The following is a 22,004-nucleotide window of genomic DNA, read 5'->3' as shown; positions in this document are numbered from 1 at the left end:
AGGAAGGAAGGAAGGAAGGAAGGAAGGAATACAGCAGATCAGCACACCATCCTGTTCAAAGAGGAAAGCTTCCTTGTGATTTAGAGAAAGCTGTGAATATTTCTTGAGAGTGTTGGAAAGACAGTGTCTCTGCCTAGAACAGAATGCCTCTGGTCAGAAGGGTAGTGGCAGACAGTAAAACAACGGGAATCTTGTGCTCAGTGGGAGGCATCTTGAATTTAGAACGCAGTAATGCTAAAGACACAGGTAGGCTGAAAAAACCCTATACCTCCCAAGTAATTTTATCTACAAGAACCAGCTATTATTTTTGTACAACAGAGAAAGTAACAGGTACATTTGCCTATGTAAGCTGAATATGAAGCTTCACTTATCATAACTGGACACAGCCAGCCTACTGGTCAGAACAGTCAATACACCTACCAAGTTTTACCATAAACTCTAAATTTAGAAACATAGTTTATTCTTTTGATTGCAACATATTAATCTAACAAGTACTTTGACAGTGTATACTAGTAGAAGTATTTCATACAATTAAGCTGCCTTCTAATTTTCAGGTCTTATGTGGGTCTACTTCAGTAAAGTAAAAGTAAGTGAAAGCTACAAAAACAAACCCATCGAGGATCATTCTAATCACCAGCACCATCCATGGAGGAGAGGCTACATCCTACCATAATTCAATCCAAGCAAACATCTACTATAACTTGCTCAGTTAAGAGTGAAACACAGTAGTAATAACAAGTCATAACAAAGTATCACAATTCTTACTTTCTTCAGGAGTGAGGTCAGGATAGACTTCTTCCAGGGCAGCTCTAAGGCGTCGCTCATCAACAAACGGCAATAACGCAACACCTAGTTAAACCAAAACATTGTTTTTTCACACTTGTTGAGGCAGGGGTAAGACATGGAAAGCTCCAAAGTTCCAATATATTCTTGGAAATTCCAAGAAACAAGTGTTGCATCAGTCACAGAAAATAAAAGAAAACCCTACATTTTCAGAGGTTGTGACCCTGCAGGCTGTCTAAGAGAAAAATAGTTCAGTAGTAGCGCAGGTTGAAAAGGGAAGCTTATCTCCAAGAGCCCTCCATCCTTCTCCCCAGTCCTGGGTAGGCACTAGGGAAGCAGTAACCACTACCCAGACGTGCCTCATTTAAGAACAAGATGAGCTCAGTAAGACAGTAATTATTTGTCTTATTGGATACTCCTCTGACAGAGGATACTCCTCTGACAGAACTCAATGCTACTTTATTCAAATTAATTTATTAAGAGACAACAATGGAAGAAATCACCCCAAGTTCAGGGATGAGGTGATACAGATGTTATCCATTAGCAACTATTCATATCAGTTATTAATTTTACTTCAAGATAACATGAAGGCTCCTCTCAGGATCAAAATCCCTCACTAAGTAGCACATCTCGGAGCCCATTCAATCATATTGGATGAAGCTGGAGAACAGCCTTCCCTGGTATGCTCCAGTATATGTTTTCTTCTACTATAAAATCCAGGAAAGCACTAGGAAATTTATTACGAAAAGTCTTTGAAGATTTATTTCTGTCACCATTATTATCAGTTGGAATCTGGAGTAATTATTTTAGTTATTTCCCTCATTACTAGGGCTTTCCCTGACCAAGATGACAGCAAAGGCTTTCTACTAAACTGATATTCATAGTTTCATATTTCTGCCTGTATTAGGTCTACTGGCAGGCAGATCTCAGACATGTTTGTCATCACTCTAAGGTACAGCATTCACAGAGACTTTGGACTTCCACAGACTTAGATTCCCGATCTAAAACTTGGTCTGCCTGAAACACTTTTGCTTCAGAATTTAGATCCTTATGTCATTTTATTAAAACAAATATTATTGACCTAGAGCTGAAGGAAAGGCAACAACCTAAAACTTCACCTGAAGTGTAATTACACCAGAAGCTTGTACACTCTCCTAACAAAACCAGTCTGAAACAAGCTATAAATAAAATGTTAAATATGTCAAAACTTTAACTGAATCAGAATTTTATTTAGCCTACTGTAAAACAAGAAGGAGCAGAACTGTACAGCCTGCTGTTTCCAACCAAACAAGAAACCTGCACTGTCCCTGCTTATGAAGTACGAGGATAATCTTCATGCAGACTGGCTACTGCTTTATCAAAGACAGCACTAAACCTCAGTCATGTTCAAATTTCAGCTGGAACATAACTACTTGTGAAGGGAAACAGTGATAAGCCTACCCTAGAAAACAAACAATTTATTTCCACCCTCACAACACACTGGTGGAATGACAACAAAATGGGAAGTGTTCATTATCCAGGAGATCGCAAAAAGAATCAATGCTGAGCTTTCAGAAGCATAATCACATCTTTAAAAGAAAGATTTCATTAGGAGGACAAGGTATACTAGATGCTTTTTAACTAAGGTAGTCTCTACTTCCAGCTTGGAAAAATATTTGTTTCACAATTGCCTTTTAAGTATGAGAATTCCAGATGTTAATCCAAAACAAAGAGTTCATAATGAAACTAAGCATTAAATAATCAAAACTAATGTTACAGGCTTCTAAAAGCATGTGGTAGCTACTTAAAACATTACTGCTTTAGACTGTAAATTTGGTAAGTGGACAAAAGGACTACAGAAAGTTGCCAGAATTGTAACAGGGGTAAGAAAGGGCTTCAAGTTACAGAGGGAAAACCTGCTATGCAACATATCTCATAATAACTAGGAATATTCTCTTTGATTTTGGAATACTGTCCCGAGTAAAATACTCGTGTGTCTAACTGTGCCTATTCCAGAACATAGGTGAGCTCCAAGGATGGAGCCTCCACAAACCTCTCTGGGCAACATGTTCCAGTGCCTGACCACTCTCAGAGGAAAAAAAAATGTGCTTTCTTATACTAAGTTGGAATTTAATATGCTTCATTTTGTGCCCAAATAATTGTTTATACCTATAATTGAGATGTTACACTATTGGTTGAATACTGTAACCAGCCATAAAATTTGGCAGACCTTTAAAGTTAACATTCTCTAAAGAAAGAAGAAGTTGCATTAAATACCGTAGCTGAATTTTCATTCTTTGTACGCATCCAAATATTTCTATATTCCCCAAAGCATTTTTCGCAAGGTACTAATGAGCCACTGATTGAACAGAACAAGATCCACTAATTAAATGCAAAGGAGACAAAAGACAATTACACAGTAATGCTGATAAAAATAGAAAAAAATTATTAATCTAGTTCAGGACAAATTAATAAATCTAGAATGACTGCTGAAATTACTAATTATCATTGCCATCCTAAATCAGTTACTGAACCATAATTTGTTCTTCATACTATTTTTTTTTTTCAAAAATATACCTGATGTAAACTACTTTTTCCCCCATACCAAATATCATAAGTTACCTGTGTGGCTTGGTCCATCGTTATCTCACTAAGATAATTTTTCATTTTCTTCCTATTTTTATATATATTCTTAAGCCTAAGGTAAGTATACTATAGCTCAAAAAAAAGAGAGCTGAAATTTCACCTTGCCAAGCATATTTCTTTCCATTTAAATCAATAGCAAAATCTTCAGGGTAGAAGTCAATTATACTTGATTCCTGTATTTGAGAAAATAAAAATATCATTAAGGCCAATTATGAAATTAATTTAGAATGCCATGTAGTACTGTACTTCACAGAGGGCGAGCAAACACAAAGCTAAGGAAGATGCAAAGAACTTTGACTACTAGAAACATCTTTCATTAAATGCCATTTAAACACAAAGCGTGGTAGGGCATTTCCATCACTTAAGAGTATCAAAACAAGAAGTTAAGTGGGATAGAATAATTCCAGATAACTGAGTTAATGTATCTGCTCCCCAATAACTTTTGCAAGGTTTCTATAAGAAATCAAACAATCTTACTGAAGTGTAGAAGAGTCAGGAAATAATTTTTCTCACTGAAAAATATGTGAATTCAAAGAACCACTTTTAAGGATCTTTGAAGAATCTCTGCAATCTACCAAAAACATTCCATCCTGGTCTCCATTATTTTTCTGCCTGAAGTAAGGAGGAGCAACTCACAGTCACACAACTGCAAGATGACATAACCTTACAGAGAGGAACACAACAAGGATTCTTACCGGATCTGTCATGAGCTTCCTCCACGTTGGTGGCAGAAAATTTCCACTTGCAGCTGGAAATACTCCCATAAGTTGTTCGAGAGGCTTAAACTGTTGAAATTAAACAAGCACATGTAGGACACTTCTAATCAGCTGTTAAACCATAAATAAATAAAGATGACCTACCGGTTTTGAGCCTTTCTCAAAATCTGAAGGCATGTCTGCAATACCCTCAAAGTCAGAAGCAAACGGAGCATAGTGAAAAGGGTAATACCAGTTCCAGGATGCACAGCCCTGGGGTAGAGAAACAAGAGAAACAAAATCAGACAAATCAGAAAAGTAAAAGGAAAAAAAAAAAATAAAAAATCACGTAGCCCAGTCACTAAAGATGCCAAAATTGAGCCCAGCATCAACCAGGAGAAATGGGAGTCCCCATGATTAAAAAAGAAAGAGCTCTTGCCTCTAAAGGTACTCTGGACTTCAGGTTGGGACTTAATTTTTCATAGCCAGACTAGAGCGAGTGAGTTCACTGGACAGTGAATGGAGACCTCGGGCATTTCCTCAGCAGCACAGAACAGCAGATAGACTTCTATGCCAAAGGACTCTTGCTATGTGCTAGGTCTGAGTCACTAAGGGAGACAGCCAAAGAGACAGGACCTAGCACCGGAACGACACAAAAGACCTTACAGCAGAATCTTAACCTTAGCTACAGGACACTCTAATGCACCTCATGCCTTTTTTCCTCCCCCTCAAGAAAACACACACAAGTATGTGCAGAAAATCCAATAAGATCAAGCACAAAAATTTCTTGCAAAGAGTAGGAAATCACAGTCTATCCAGTGAAGCAGTCCCTGGGGCTAAGCTGCAGAGCCTGTAACAACTGGACACATTTTCAACTTGAGTAGAGTTGCTACCACATCTCACACAGGGAAATACACACAGATGAGACAGAGAAGGAATTTCCAAGTTCTCTATAATTGTATAAACAGTAGAATTGTCCCAGTAAGAAAGCCATTACAGAGGTCTCAATAGGAACAGAAGTATTTTTCTGGCAGCACACAATTTGCACTACTGTTTTCCAATGCAAAATCCCATCACTAACTTGGAAATATGGGGGACCAGAGAACCCTGATATGATACACTCTACAAGGTGTGAAAATGTAAACAATATTTGTTGCAGGTTGAAAAGTATTCTGGTTTTAACTGTTACTTTTCTATTCAGTACAAGCACCAATACACACTTGGGGTAACATTTTACTTTTCCTCTTATTCTTCCATCTTGAATATTGGGAAATAAAAAGTGCATTCACTTGAAAGAGGCAAATAATCCTCAAAAAGGAGAAAATAAATAAACAAAACACATCAGAACACAATGCACTCTGTAAAGGAAACGTGGCTCTAGAAGGTCTAAGTCAAGTTTTCACCTCCTTAGCTATTTTTCTTATCAGTACCACTTGAAACAAAAGCCTACTATTCTGACTTCCAATTCTGAATAAGTAAATGTCAATGAGGTTCCTCCAGCGATATTTTTGGTATAAAATTACAGAGACTATAATTATTAGATGCAGTTCTTCAGATGGTTTCAGTATGTTTCAAAAGCCAGGTGGTTTGGTTTCTTTATTTTTATTTTTTTTTTTCCTTTCCCTTATTTTTTCCCCCTTGCCAAACAGATGTTCCTACTCGTGGAACATGCTCTGCATTATTAACTTTTTATAAGAACAAAAAAGCACGTAATGTATTCTGTCAGAAGTTTTATGAACAATGACCAGTAGTTATTGGAAGTAAGTCTTATTATGACAAAAAGAAAAAAAAAACCCAGAACAAAATACCAAAAACTCTCGAGTAAACCTATTTTTAAATTCCCCCAGTCCAGCAGCTTCCTCATCTAACTTCCATATGGCCAGAAAGTGATTTGGCTGCTGCTCCATACCGATACGACAGACTGCCCATGTATAGCAGGTTACAGTATCTTGCCTACATATAGTTCTGCTAGGCAAGTACAAACAGCAGCATGTGCAATATTTCATTGCTGTGCTATTTTAACTCTGTAATGTAATTTTTATAAGGTCTAGAGAGAGACTTGCCTTCTTTTCAAGTCATCTGAATATGAAGCAAAATGGCAAAAAACAAAGCCCTAAATGTTTGTGTACTTTAATCAAGTTTTCCTTTGAAATATTTCTAAACCAGAAAATAATTTCTGTACAGTCACTTCTCCTTGAGGTCCTATTTGCACTCCTCCTCAGTTTTCTTGGGAGCACTATGGTCTTGTCTGAAGTTGTTGTCAACCTCACCATTTTTTTTTTTTTTTTGGCAACTATAAGCATCTATCACTTCCATATGCATCAGTCACTTCAGTCAGAACATCTACAAACTCAGAAGGACAAAGTCACCTACATACATCTTTGTAACTACATTGGTTTTACAAGCTAAACTAGCGAGTGTTGCATAGGGACTTGCCCATAGTTTTAAGTTTGGTATATGCCTGTCCACCTCCCATACATTTGAAGTCACAAATCTCTCAACAGTGCACAAGCAAATGCAATCCTGACTGGTTATAAAAGCACACAAGGCCATGGCCACTGATCACAAAACAATGAATGCACACCCCATTGCACACTTCTTTGAATAAAACGAATTTATTTTTACAATCTTTAAATGAGTATAAATATTTTGGTCACCTCATAAATATTATCTCAGTTTTGCCATCTACTCTGTTCCTCTAAGCCCTTCGGCTTCCCTTAAAATCCAGACTGCCTTTTGCAGTGGTTTTGTACTACTGCATCACTGAAGATCACACTGAGTTTTCCAGCAGACACCTCCACTGAAGATTAATTAATTAATCTGAAGATTCATTTACACACTTTGAAGAAACATGGGCACGTGTAGAGTCCTAGGAATACATCTTGCCATGGTTAACAGGAATATGGTTCGTTTTCAGCAGACCTTAACTGACAGCAGGATCATGTCAGAAATTTCCACCTATAAAGGTATCCAGGTGACATTTGTCCTTTGCAAAAGGAGCTAACTCAAGGATGTGGAGAGTTTAGCCCTCCTGCAGATCAACTGCAACAGACTTGCAAACTTTCAACTTTTGATTTTCATCCACCATAATATGCAAGCTGGAGCCCAAACTCAACTAATTAATACAGTGGAAGGGAACACATTTCCTTTTGGTTCCAAGGGTGGGGGGGGAAATACATGTTAAAATGAAATAATTTTAGGACTGCACAGTTTTTTTGCAGGCATGTGAGGTATTTGCCCTGTTTGTGCTTTAAGTTGGACAGGTGTGAGCCACCTACGAAAAATGTGCTGTTTTATCAACATGGTACTGCATTCAAGCTACAATGCCCTGCTGAGACAGATAAACTCCATCAGCTCGAGCACATTCTGTTCCCAGGTCACACATGAAATATAACTCAGTCTTCAAGGCACAAAGCTAGTTATTAACCATCAGTGCAACCAACCCCAATATGTCTAACTAATCTCTTGTCAATCTGACATCTCAATTATCAAAAGATTTAAATCAGATACAGATTATTTCAATCACAATACACTTCATAGAACATCATTACAATCTATGGAGGAGACTGACAACTCTGTTCCTTTCAAATTCTTACTAGCATTTCACAGGCTTTGTCCTTTGTTCGCTCATTTACTCATCTGCAATTTCACTGTGCATGGCTATGTTTTGCAAAGGAAAAATGTGCATCAGTCCTTAATAAACTAACAAGAACCACTACTGTATGTGAGAAACAAAAACTGCATTCAAATCTTGAGTGTCAAATAGAATGGGCACCCACTTACTTTATATCTTAAAAAAAAAAAAAAAAAAGCACTGCTTTTCAAAAATGAGCAATGGATAATTATTATTTCCTGAAAAGAAAAAGGGTGCAGATATAAAAGAAAACCGAAATTTCAGAAAATAATTTTTTAAGTACCTGATAATAATATCTGAGAACCCAGCAAAGCCCTTCCACATAGGACTGTACAACTTTACGACGGAATTTCTCATCAGATGCATCAACATCAAATTTGTTTTTATAGTAGCGCTGTTTCCAACCAGTTTCCCATAACCTGCATAACAAACACAAACAGATGTTGACACGTGTTCATATATTCACATTTACATATCTGAATTAAAATACAAGCCAAAGTCACTTGCTACTTCAATTCCCATTTTTATACAATTTAAACGAAAGCTTAAAAACTGATACTCAATAGCAAGAGAATAAAATTTGATGGTTGGCATAATAGAAAACCCAGATGAAGTTCTGCAGCTACCATCCCGATAAACACGTCTTCAAAGTACTTGTTAGGAGCAGGGTAGATTTTCAAACTCGTGCTTGCTGCTGTCAGGATTTTTCGGAATAGTATTGTTTCTAGTCGGCAATTTCATCTTTCTTCCCAGGAATCTACTAACAAAACTGCCATTTGAACTTCGTTCTTTAACTCTTTCAACCACTAGAAAGAGAACAAACTCTTCTTCCTTTTTTTGTTTAATCTACCCCAGGCCAAAATCTTTTACCTTACTGGAATATCTTTTTACATCAAGTTCATTCCTCTATTCTTAATGCCCCTCTCAAGCAGAAAAGTTATATAGTTTCCCTGCTACTCAAAACTAAAAGTAAGCAAATAAATAATAAGGAACAACAGTTTGATTTCTATATTCTATTGCTGTTCAGACAAGCTACGATTACCAGCAGAATTATCTGCAGCTCAGGAATCCCGTGGTCGCTGACTCAGATCAGATGAGTTACCTTTTACACAGGGATTTTCAATCTTTTAATGTCAGAGATAGATATTGGAGTCAAAAGAGCAGTCTCAAGACACCATTTATCCTTACTTCACACAGCTCCCCCTTATGTCTGTCTACGGATGGGGCAGGGGAAAACAACCACTTGCTCATCTTTGACAGACAAGCATCTGAACCCCTAAGCTCTACTGTATAACATTAGGTAAAAAGTCAATAGTGCCACATTACAAGAAAGAATATTCTGTGAAGAATAACAGTAAGCACAGACCATGGGCCCCTCAAAAAACTGAGGGGGCAGGGGGAACACAGCTGTCGTGGGCGTGGGCAGCAACAGGAATCACTGCCTACAGGCTCCACAGTTTTCCTTCCTCAGGCGTTTTATCCGCTCACTACATCTCGTGTGTTCCCTGTCATTCAGCAGGTGATGTGTCAATTTTGAGAGAAAAGTTGTGCCACAAGCAAAGAGCTATTAACATGCACATAAAACTTCAAGCTGTTAGTCCTAACAGACATGACAATCTTGGGGGAAATTCCAGTTCAATTCAGAGACTGCCATCTAAAAAGGTAGTTTAAGTAACAGAAATACTAAGTTCTACTTAACATTTGGTTCAACCATTGTATCATGCTTCAGAACTGGCCTCCCTCACAAAACTATCTGTGTTGGTGCTTTTCCGTTTATGTTTTTTTATTGTTTTGTTTGTTTGTTTTAAATTTAAACCTATTATTCACCATAGTGCCTGAATTTTAGACACACATATCTCAAAAGTTCACATTAAATTTGGTATTCAAGTAAACTAAAGCAAATTGCAAATCTGATTTAGAACCAGTTAAATCAGATACTCCCTTATTTTTATTTTTTTTTTTAAATATAGTGTTATTCTCAGTAATTCAAAATTTGGCATTGATTGTCACATCTGAAAATCATCATGCAAGATTCCTTTCCACAAAAGCTGTGACCACTTTAAATTACATACAGGATCTGAAGCACACAAGTAATCTGGGAGGTCAACTCAAACTTACACTTGTCAGAATGTCACAGTGCAATAAATATAGCATATGAAGTCTTTAAGACAGGCAAAGATTGATTTATGTGGGGGTTTTTTTGTTTTGTTTTGGTGGGGTTTTTTGGTGGGTTTTTTGGGGGGGTTTTTTGTTTGTTTGTTTTTTTTACACAATGCATATCCTTTTGGTTTTACTAAAAAAGATCTTCCCTTGCTTCTGTTTCAAGTTGGTTGCCCAGTACAGGGATACTTTTTAAAATCTGACCTGAGCTAGTTCAAAGATGATTCAAACTGATGAGGAGGTAGAGAAACCAAGAGATGTTTTCAAGAGTTCAAGAAAGCCAGGTGAACAAGGACAGAGCTACGTGCGCTACAGTCTATGACCATCTGACCCTAGGAGCTCCCTGGCAGCTAGACACTTGCATAAACTTCAAAAGCCTTTTCTGTAAGATAACAAAAAACCAACCTGCTAGCTGACTAGAACTGTTTGTTCTAGTTTTAAAGTCATTCTAAATATAAAATGTATTTTTGCAAACAACTTTGCTGCATTTAGTACACTTATGCAGTTGTTCTTACTTACAATGAGAAGTATAAAATTACTTTCTACTCAGAAAGGGATATGAATAAACATTCTGAGCTACAAAAGAGCTTAAATAACTGTGGACAAATGGATCATATTTTGCTTGACAATACCAACCCTGTCAAACTATTGCTTCTCATAAATCACTATGTTTCACTCACACTAGCTGCTATAAACCTGTTAAAACTTGGTTTAGAACCTCTGATAAAATTCAAATGGAAAGTAGTGTTAAAATTTATTCTGATTCTAGATAAAAATTCTACTTGTTTGATTAAAAAAAAAATCCATTCAGATCTGCACATTCATGAAACAAAATAGGAATGAGAGCTAGAATATCTGATATTGGAGGATTCCATGGACTAGATGTCACAAATACATCACAAGAACAGTGCTGGACACTAGTGATCAGTACCTCACAACAAAATAACCCTTATTGCTTTCCAATGTCCACCTACATCCCCTGACTCTACAGGAAACAAGAACCTACTGGTTGCATTTATCAGGTCAGAATATTTTAATAAAAAATTGTAAGTGCCTTCACCCTTGACTAAAGGGCTATAGCTTGATTTAAATCTTTGATAAATGCAGACTCACTGGTAATTCACTGTCAGTTAATTCTCATAAAATTCCTATCCCTTAATCATCTAGGGATCAGTCATCTTAAGATATTTAAAGAACTTTGTCATCATAGACAAAACAGGGCCTGCTACAAATCAAAAGTGGAGGAAAACATATTGTGCTAGTCAAGATAAATAATGCTGCACACGTGAATGCAACTGTATTTTATGGGTTAAACAGCTCAAAAATTCAACTGCAAAACAGTGGCATTCAGCTCACACAATCAAAGCTGAACAGTGAATGCCTCGCCAATCTAGTGCTTGGTCTCAAAGGGAGCAGTGGCTTGGAGGATGAAAACCTGCACGCATACTAATCTAGATACTTAGATTTAACAGCTATAGCTTACGCATCTCACTGGAATTTACTGAATATTCTAACCCTCCACATTAATTACCAGTGGATAAAAAGATCACAGAAAAGCATCTGAAGGCACTGCTGCTCTAAGCTAAATGGCATTAATTAGACTGCATCTATTTCAGCAATTTGCTAACAAAGTGCTACAAAAAAATGGTTTCACCTGATATTATCCTCTGGCTCAGGTTCACTGTCACTATCGTCAGCTTTTCGCTTAATTCCTCCTGCCGGCGATGGGCTGCCATCAGAAGTGAAGCTGGTATTTGGAGATGATGAAGTTGTCTAAGGTCAGAATTATTACAGATAAATACGGGGGGGGACAGGGAAAGGATTTATTAGGCATTTAAAATTCAAGTTAAAATTAACAGCTTTGTGATAAACACATGCAATATTTTTAGTTCCCAAAAAAACTCCAGGTAAAAGCTACATAAACCTTAAACTATTCAGTCAAGTAGCAAAAGAAAAGAAGAACACATCTTTGTGTTAAAAAGCAGGCATTGATATATACAGGCAAAAAGTTCATTGTACTTGAGAAAGAAAAAGATGCAATAAGCAAGACATGATAAAACACGCCATTTTTTAAACATATTCCAATTTTGGAATACAACTGTTTTCTCTAGTCCTACAGCCTGTGTTACAACCTCATTTTACAGCCAACCATGAAAAATGCACATGCAGACTACTGTAAAAATGCTGCTTGTAATTCAGAACTGTCAAAAATACTCTGAAGTTTCTTCACAACTGATCTTTTAAACCCCTTTCAGAGCCTAAAATAAAATTCTTTCATTCCATAAAGGAACTGATTTGCTTAACTCATGTGCAAAAGTTTCAAGATTAAAAGGGAAGAATAGTAGAAATTATACTTTGAAAAAGCATATTGTATTTATTTAGATTTAAGAGACAAAACATATATCTTTATGATGAAAAGGAGCTTTAATTTGTTCACTGTGTGGATGAAGATTTATGCCCAGAAAGAAAATGTCTGTCATAATTGTTATTTAAAGTTAACAATCAAGACTTCTAACACAGCACTCAACTTATTTCCAGTTTTCCCTCACTTTCTAATATCTTTCCAAAAACTTCATCCAAGTTTTTCCTCTTCCCAGTGAAAAACAATGCTTTGGAGTAAAGTAAGAGCAGCTGACAAACACAGTTATGCAAATCACACATTTCTAAAATACAGATATGTATGTCTCTGTGTGTATACAAACTCCAAAAAGAGTATTAAAAGACCTCCAGCTCAGTATTCAGTTTGTGTTTCTCATAAACCTACTGAAGACATTCCTAAACTGGTTCTCACAAGAGGTTTGATTCCACACGTGCCAAACAAGTTTGGGGAGAAGTTCCACCACATTTGACTGGGATACATTCACCTCATATTGCTCCCCCAGAACTATTTAACAAACAGTATCATATCAACCATTACAATAATGAACACAACTTTATTCAAGTTGTCTCACAAAAATTGGTTATTAAAAGCCACTTCCTTGGGGGAAATAAATAAATAAATAAATAAAATTGGTGTCTGCTTTTCAAGAAAGCTTGGTGGGGTAGAGAAAAAGGTGTCCAGAGTAACACAGGATGTGATTATTTCCCCTTCTATGCATAAATACCTTTGAACATCTACTTACAGAATTCTGTCTGTCATGCATTCTCATCTCAAAAGCAGCTTGTCTAGGGTTACTGATTGCCTGAGGACTAGATCGATTTCCCAGAGCTTGAGGAGAAAACTGTCCACCAGGAATAAAAGAAGGCTGATCCCTCTAAAAGATAAATACACACAAGTATAGTGAAAAAGCCGTGTAATCTCCACAGCAGCATGACGACACTCTCTCACAATTTTCAGATTAACACGTTATATAAACCAAGCTTAATTTACTCACTCACTCAGTTCAGCTTAAATTAGTTATGTTTAACAATCACAACCAGACAAAAGATGACAAGTGAAACCCTTATATTCCTGTAATTGATTAAGCTCTTAAACTCCAAACAAGCCCTGCATTTTGTGCCGATGTTCTTTCTACATGGGCTGAAAGACAGTTTTTTGGGGAAGTGAAACTTCATCTAATTTACTGTGAAGAACATGTTCTTTGTAAGCAAAGTGAATAACCTCTTCCAACCTAATAGGGATAGTAAAAAAAATACATAAATTAAAAAATAAACACAAAATCTAGATAGTACTCAGAGTGGGGACATCATACGCCTTGAAAGTTTTCTGAACGTCCTAACCAAGAACAAGACTATGTTGAAATGAACATACAAGAGCTAATTTTTTAAATATCCAAATATTTTCTGAATAGAAGAAAACTCAACATCGTTCCAATAACATAATTTGAAAGAATTCAAGTTACATAGGTCAGAAAGATCCAATGTTCCCATCACAGCTAATGATTCTCTATTACATTTGAGAGATATGTGGCAACACTGACTTGCTTGCAGGCAGAATGTGAGGTAACTATAGTTTGGGGTAAGCCTTCCTTGCTTTCTCAGAAATATGCCTCCAATCAAGCAAATCCATTTAATGCAAACTGGTATACATATTTAAATCTAAACTCTTACGCTCAGCTCCATTGCCCTCAGCAATACAATTGCTGAGACGACTTGTGTCAATGCATGGAAAACTAATTCCTGCACGGTGACCATGCTGAAACATCACTAAATAGTCATGAAAGTGCAGATTTGTGTAGATTTGAAGGACGCAACATACAGCTTTCATCCAGCACATTCAACACTCTCCCTTCTTTCCCTTTTAAGAAACCTTTAATATGCAATTTCTTCTTTCAAAGCTCCAGTCTACAAAAAGACATAAAAACCCACTTTAAAACAGTTTACACGCAGGCCAGAAAATATCATGATTGAAGCGGCAGTTTCAACCAACACATCTGCTGAAAGCTACAGTATACATTTTAATTCTTGCTAGGTTTTGTATTGTGAAAGGAATTGATTTACCTTCATTCTTTTTCTCTTTTCTTTTTGCCGTCTTTTAAAGTTATCCTAAATAGAGAATAAAGAGAAATAAAGTCAGTCAAGCATACAGATTTCTTGGAAAAATATTTCATTATAATCTTCTACTGACAAAGGCTACAAGGTTCTTATGTAATGTTCTGAATAAGATACACGTCAATTCTTATTTTCTACCCTACCCTGAAAACCTATGGGGGGAAAAAGTAGTTGTGTATTCAAAGCCCCACAACTTCAGTAATCACTTATATTATCTATTGAGTTTACCACTGGCCTTACTTCAAGGTGACAGCAGTTGTCAAAGGACACAAGTTACCTTGCCTGCACTGGAACAGTCATCAAAAAATAAAAAAATGTAGGGGAAAGATTAAAGTCCTAGAAACAGGAAGAGAAGAGGCTCAAGGAAAGATATCTCTTATTCTTGGGCCATGGAAACTGAAAACCTGAACATCAGACTGGCATTCCCACTTCAAGAGAGGTGCAGACTGGCACAATTATAAACAAAACATTCTGCCAGCACTGGCACAGTATTTTTTGACTAGGAAGTAAATACAATTCTGCTCCTTCATTTACAAAGTGGTTTACACCCTGTAGTTAATGAATAAACTGGAATATGTCTGCAAAAACCTGCACAAACTGTGGAGACAGATCAAAAGAACAACAATTTATGGATGCATTAAAAATGGCAGGAGATACTGCAAGGCAAGAATGCACTTAGAATTCAACTTGAGCATTTCACCCCTGCTCATGGCTTGCACTTCCACAGGTTGCAGCAAATTACAAAACAATTCCTCCTTCAGTTTTCATAGCAGCTATTGAAAAAGTTGCAGACAGTAACAGAATTTGCTTGCAGCTTTCATTTTGCTGTTACTTGGGATAACAATCAGAAAAACAGACCTTGCACCCCAGGAAAAGAAAATCAATTCAAAGCATGCAGTTCTTTTTTTGAATACAGAGGAATTCACTGGAAATTGTAACAAAAAAAATATGAAGTTTGGGGTTTTTTTCTTATTCTGTTAAAGGAGTGTCACAGTCTAACAGTAACCAAACTCCAATAATGTAACAACAACAACAAAAAAATACATCATCATCTTTTCTCTTTTTGAAAATGCTATCTTCAACTTCTCCAACAGCTAACATGATCATCTGGACCCGCTGTAGGTTGACGAAACCACTTTCTGTGAGGTATCCCTGCAAATTAGAAAATAATATAGTTGAAAAACAAGTCTATTTTTGGAGCAAAACCATAGATATTTTAAAAGAAAAAGAAAAAGAATTTACCCCAGTTTTGTGCACCACATTTTTATATATGTTAACCAAGCGATCAATCGCCCCCTCCCTAAAAACAAACAAACAAAAGCATGAGATTCTTACAATTTTAAGCCACAGTAGGTATACTTGCAGGAATAGAAAACATATTCTCATCTACCTAATCTCCAAAGACGGCAGATGAGGAAGAAAGTCATTTCCCACAAAGAAGCACATAAAGACCCAGTCATCAACACTTCTTTCAAAATCAAAACTGAAAGGCAAACTGGCCATAGTGAGTTCTCTTTCCAAATACTGCAACACACAAACAAAAGAAAAAGGACATTAGAAAACACTGTGTATGGAGTTTAAAAATATTATTTATACAAAGTACATCTAGAAATTGCTTCAACATACCTCTCGCAAAACACATAATCGGATGAAGATAAATTCTTGTTCAGCGATAGGAAGACTGTCTGCAAACTGGTCATGCTAAAATAGAAGTTAAAAGTTGCATTACATCCAAGCTCACCTTAAAGTTTCTCCAGCTCAATTTTAAAGGATTACTTTGAGAGGAGTTAAGAGGTATACAAGTACAGTCTCTCAAGTTCTTATACCAAGCACACATTTTGCTGCTTTGCATGTCTGAAGTTACTGATCATTTTTTCTTGTCAGTGGGAAAAAAAAAACAAACCCCATCCAACAAAACACTGCAAGTGAGGATGTTAGGTGTGGCGTAGTATTTTTGTGCTACAAAGGACAATTTTTACTTATTAATATAAAAGGAAAACTAAGCAATCCCAATAATATAATTTGCATTATGTTTCAGCCAAAACCAATAGCAAGAACAATTGAGGCTCTCCTTAAAATATAAATTAGTTTATAGATAAAAATAATTTCTAGAAATAGTAAAATTCTTACCTTGCCTTGTTTTTCTCTGGGCAAACCTTGGCAATCCTTAACCTCATGACCCATCTGGTTACAAAGAGCACATGGCTTGGGTTTATTTGGTTTAAACTCTTCCCTAATTATAGTGAAGTTTGGTTCATGCGTAGCTAACCCAAGCATAATCAGATCAGCTACCAATCAAAAGAGAAGAATAAAATACAATGAAGGATAAACATTATTAAGCTTTTTTTAAGAAGTGTAAAAGTGAAGTACATTCTACCTTAAGCAAGTATGAACACAGAGATGTCCTTGCCAACAAACTAAGTGAAATATCTTTCTCCATATATTACACAGAGCTTTCAAAAACTAACAAATACATTGGATTATTTACACAAATACAAGTGAAAGCCTAAAAACCACAGCCCAACTCAACCACAAAACAGTACAAGAAAACTTAAGAGGACATATTGCTAGCAGAAGAGAACTCACCATCAGCCCCACAGAGACAATGATGAGTGTTTGGGTCATGGTTTGGTTGAGCTATACAAAAGAAAATTACATTTAGTCAACCAAAGTCACACAAAAAGTATTACTACTGACCACACTTTAATTTAAAACGAACATTCACGTTTATTTGAATTTTACCTCTTTGTCTTCTAATGTAATCCATGATTTTATGTTCGCCTTCACCAGGAGCACTAGCATCAGACAAAATAACCTGTGAAACATTGAAATTATGTAAACAATTTATGCTGCCACAATAAAAAAAACAAAACAAAAACAAAAACCTTATGTAGTTCATATACGGAATCTCACTGATGAATACTTGAAATTCTAATCTGCAGTTTTAACTAAAACATTATGATACAAAATGACGTTATTTAAGAGTTTGGAACCAATGAATAGATTTTAATTCTTCCCTACTAATTCTAGGATGAAGCTGACATTGATCCAAATACCACCGAAATGATCACGTCACTAACTAACATATTTCAACTTTCCTGATAAATTACCAGGGCAATCAAAATATGCACTAGAGAGCTAACAGATAAAGCAGACATATGCCCACTTCCCTTTAGATCTTCTGAACTCGTAACACACTGATACATTATCACATTATACACTTCCTTACACTGATGTCCAGATGAGCACTAGCGTTTATAAAACTCATATCTGATGGAGAGAATTAAGCAGAGTCAACTGCCCTTTAATTAGAGCACTTTAGTAGTCAACTTATGGAAAATAAAAGAGACAGCTGCACCTGAGAAGACTGACTACTCTGCCCTCTTATACAGAGCAAACAGAGGGTTGACAGAAACAAAACTCAGTGGGGGTGGAGTGGTTGAGGAACAGGAGGAGAGAATTTCAAAGTCCAGAAAGGCAAGAAAGCTGATATGTACTTTCATTGCCTGTCACCTACTGTCATCCATCATTAGAATAACTAAGAAAATTAAGGCTACTTGAGGCAGCAAACAATTTTAAAAAAAGAAGAAATACTGAAAAGAATACATATACAATGTATCTTGACACCTTCCTCAAGAGAAGAAAAAGTATTCCTAAAACCCTGTCTCCCATTACATCAAATTGTGGCTTCTACTATCAAATCTTTTCATTGCTCTTAAATGAAATCAAAACAAATGGTGCTGTTAGATTGTGTTATTAGGATGAAATGTATCTCTGAAGTCCCAGTAGAATGTGCAAGTTGGTCCATTATTAATAACAGTACAGTGCCAGAAGATGAGACAAATCTGTTAAATTTATACTCTTCCATTATTTCCCAACCCAGCCTAACAGATCACCTTAATTTTCCTGGAGTATGAGACTGTGAAACTTACTGTCAAATTTTTCCACCCTGGGTCACTGTTCAAACGGTCAGCAATGTAATAGCGGAGACATTTAGCCAGATTGTCCATAAACTCAGTTCCCTAAAAAGTGACGGAAGAAAATACATTACACCTTCATTCAGACATTGGCAATTACTGGTTAAAGTGCAAGATTACTTACTGGGGTAATACAGTTGCTGTCAAATCTCTCTTTCACTTCTTCTGGAGGAAGAATGCCACCTAAAGCAATAAAAACATTTAACAGAAGTAAATTAATATGGAACATTAAAAATGTTTTTGTATGATAAAAACCCTGATGCTTCCCCTGATAACATTAACACTTATTGAAAATTACCTTGTTTAAAATAAAACCAACAAAAAAACCCAAAGCTAAACCAACTCTTACCATTATATTATCTGCATCTTAAAATAAGGTGTTAGTACATTTACAAACGTTGTTACTTCAGAAAATTGATTTCACTACCTATTGTGTCAAAAGACTGCGAAAGAAATCTAAAGAAACTAAGCTTGCTAAATGAGATAAAACATTAGGAAATAATTATTTTCTTACATATTCTCCCCTATGTTTCCACTATCTATTCATTTGGGCTCACAAACAGGGTTACACCAACTTCTCTCATCTCTGAGCTTCATAAAGGGTCTTCGAAGTCTAGAAATGCTACAGGAAGAAATGTTAATAAAGTCTTTGTCCTTCCTTTTAAATCTCTAACTAGGTTACACAATGGTCCTCTCACTTGGGCTACAGCATTCATTCCTCCTACACAGTCAACTGAATTAACTGCTCCAGCCCAGACAGCATGCTTCAGCTACACACACTCCTTCCACTCCAGTCATGTCATTGTCACTCTTAGAAAGTTGCACTGACTTTGTTTCCTCACTGAGTTTAGAGTTTCCACTATCAAGTAACATCCCTTGCTCACAGTTCATTATTCCTGTGCAGCAGTAGTTTCATTTCATCCCTGCTTTTAAGCCTCAACTCTCCTTTCATTGAGCCCTAAAAACTTGTACTTCCTTCCATAAGAGTTTTGGTTAGTTTCTCACTGCTACATTTATCCCTGCTCTTCTGTTCAATTTTTTTCTAAAGGAATTAAGAGCACTCAACACAAATCCATTTCGGGCAAGAGACAGAAGAAGAAAAAAAAAATGATATTTTGTTTTATTTTAGTTCTTAACTTTGGAAAACACAGATCCATCCTTCTGTAGGCTTGTTATTCCCTCCTTCTCCTAGCAATGTACAAATATCCACTGAGCAAGACATCCCTTTTCTAACTATTACTGAAGCATTCAAAACAAGTAAGATGACTCTCACTTGAAAAAACTCAGATATGGCCACAGTTCTACCTTTTGCCAGAATTTCTTGTCTTATCTTTTGCTTCTCTTCAGCAGCTTCCATGCCCTCCTTTGATGCTCTGAATCTTCTCGACCGCTGTTGATTCATTTTTGCACGTGGAGCCTAAAAAAAAAGTATAATGCTTGGTTCAGTTATTGCATCTGGACAATTGTTTCCTTTCTGGACGAGTCTTTTGAAATTGGCCAGTCTGTGATTCTACAACCATTTAACAAGACATCAATCTAAACTGTAACTGAAACAGGGACTTCTGTTGTCCCTCCCTCACATCACCACTAGCTCTCATATGGCAGCAAAGGGAGCCAGAAACATTTCTAAATAGGTCTCTTAAGCTTCTTCATGAGGTCAGCCAGTAGCAACCACAGCTGTACATCTCAGAAATATACAGTGCTCAAGGATTCAAAGTTTCACTTGCAAAATAAATGAAACTTACAGTGATGTGTACCTGAGAAGCATTATTTATTACATACCCTTTCTCCAACAAGAAACTCCTACAATTGTATTCATAACTCTTTTGAAAATAAAAAGACTACAGCAGACAGTAGTTAGCTATTACTTACAGCAGGTATGTTGGGGTTTTTAAAAGGATACACCAACATTTAGTTGGGATTACTTCTCTATACACACATAAATTAGGAATTCCTGCTCTTGAATTCAGGTTAAAATTCTTTTTATGTTTTTATAAGTATCTTAATGATACTCATTTTACCTTTGAGAAACTGAAAAGCCTAGAAAAACAGCGAAAGCTTAAGAGGCCTACCAGCAGTTTGCTAGGCCTTTTTGGCATCTCTCAGTGAGACTACACAATCTGGATAGAAAAATACTCAGTAAAGCAAAGTTATTAAGAAAAGGTGGTAACTTTCATTAGACAACCTGATATACCAAGGGGAAATGAGGATCAGGTATGGAAAAGACAAGCTTTCAACTTCAAATGTGCCTTAAGCCTAGTCTGTGAAATATTCCACAGCACAATTCAGTCACTGTCCATTTTAAGTGCATCTACTTAAATCATTTTCTGGTCTTTCCCAGCCTGCGGCATAAATTATTACTAAACACCCAGAACAGAGGAACATAAACATTTTCAGAGTGTTATTGTCTTACAGAAGTTTCCTGCTTTTCAGAAGCAAAGTTCAGAATGCAGTAGACTACATTAGCCAGCTCATATAACCCCATGGACAACAAAAACCATGAATAATTTAATTTTGTTGAGGGTAATTAAAAGTAACAGTGTATTTTACCTGTAGTTTTTCAACTTAGAAAACTATTTCTCAAAGGATCTTATGAGAGCAGATGGCATCTACCCTAATTTCACAAACAGACATTACTTGGAACTAAATATATCAATACTTACTACTCCATCTATAGCCATGTAAAGAAGTCGTCTTGGTCTTACAATGTTGAAGATCCTGTCAATATACTCAAAAATCGCAACCATCATTTCATCTTCATTTTTGGGTGCTGGCCTAAAACACAGAGCATTAAATTTAACATCTGAAATGGTATCAATAAATTGTATTTGTAAAGAGACAAAAAAATGCCTTACTTGTCTTCTGGATGTGTACAAGGGTGAATTATGCCATTCATATCCAAATATAGGTTATCAAATTCCACCTCATTAGGGTTGGGTTTACTTGTATCAATTGGAGCCTTGACGCCATTGCACTCTTTAGCCTGTGAACGCAGTTGAAACAAACATTTCAGTACCTGATTAGAGAAGTATCACAAATAACCAACTGACATACTAATGCACAGACTCAATGAAGTTTATTTTTTTCAAGTGCAATAGAAAAAAAGATAGCAACAAGCTACTCACATAATTACCTGAAGATGCACACTTATAGTGTTTTGTTTTTTTTTAAAAAAAAGGGTGTTTATAAACTAGCACAACTAGAAGATATTATGAGTTACAGCAGATTCGGTTCATTTCTGTTCATTAGCATGTATTATAAACATGAAATTTCCATACCTCATATTATTCAAGAAAGCAATTCTTTCTACTGCCAGGATCATACTGACTCCCTCAAAATTTACCAAAGGGACTTCAAACTTTATAATGTGATGCTATAACTTTAACAATAACCAAGAAATATACAAATCTTTCTACTTGAAACACTTAGTTCCTCCAACTGAAACTTCCAAACAAACTTGCACCTCTGCCTTTTGTCACTGCAATGGATACTGAAGTCACACACACACCTGGGGGAGGCAGGGCAGTAAATGTGATTCACCTGTGGCTGATGACAGACTGGAGCCCAGCTGATGACACAACAAGCTTCCCAAAGTATATTAGCACATCCTGGAGCAAAGGATGATGAGAGTTAACTAGA

At 36.4% G+C, this 22,004-nt stretch overlaps 1 protein-coding gene across 1 annotated transcript; it reads right to left on the bottom strand.

Moving 5' to 3' along the window:
• Window positions 1-765: 765 nt before the first annotated feature.
• XRN2 (5'-3' exoribonuclease 2) lies at window positions 766-21,381 on the bottom strand (the record flags this gene model as incomplete). Its single annotated transcript, XM_010172095.1, has 20 exons — window positions 766-849; window positions 3,509-3,581; window positions 4,104-4,193; window positions 4,269-4,376; window positions 8,021-8,156; window positions 11,552-11,670; window positions 13,020-13,151; window positions 14,338-14,382; window positions 15,433-15,540; window positions 15,631-15,688; window positions 15,779-15,912; window positions 16,015-16,089; window positions 16,519-16,676; window positions 16,975-17,025; window positions 17,131-17,203; window positions 18,321-18,410; window positions 18,490-18,548; window positions 19,671-19,782; window positions 21,029-21,140; window positions 21,221-21,381. Coding segments are annotated over 20 exons (1,978 nt in total), but the record flags the coding sequence as incomplete, so codon positions are not given.
• Window positions 21,382-22,004: the final 623 nt, after the last annotated feature.

The sequence above is a fragment of the Antrostomus carolinensis genome, unplaced genomic scaffold (genome assembly GCF_000700745.2).
Source record: "Antrostomus carolinensis isolate BGI_N321 unplaced genomic scaffold, ASM70074v2 scaffold46190, whole genome shotgun sequence".
In the NCBI taxonomy this organism is placed as follows: domain Eukaryota; kingdom Metazoa; phylum Chordata; class Aves; order Caprimulgiformes; family Caprimulgidae; genus Antrostomus; species Antrostomus carolinensis.
The sequence above is the reverse complement of the archived record's forward strand: the minus strand, read 5'-3'. Positions and strand labels throughout refer to the sequence as shown.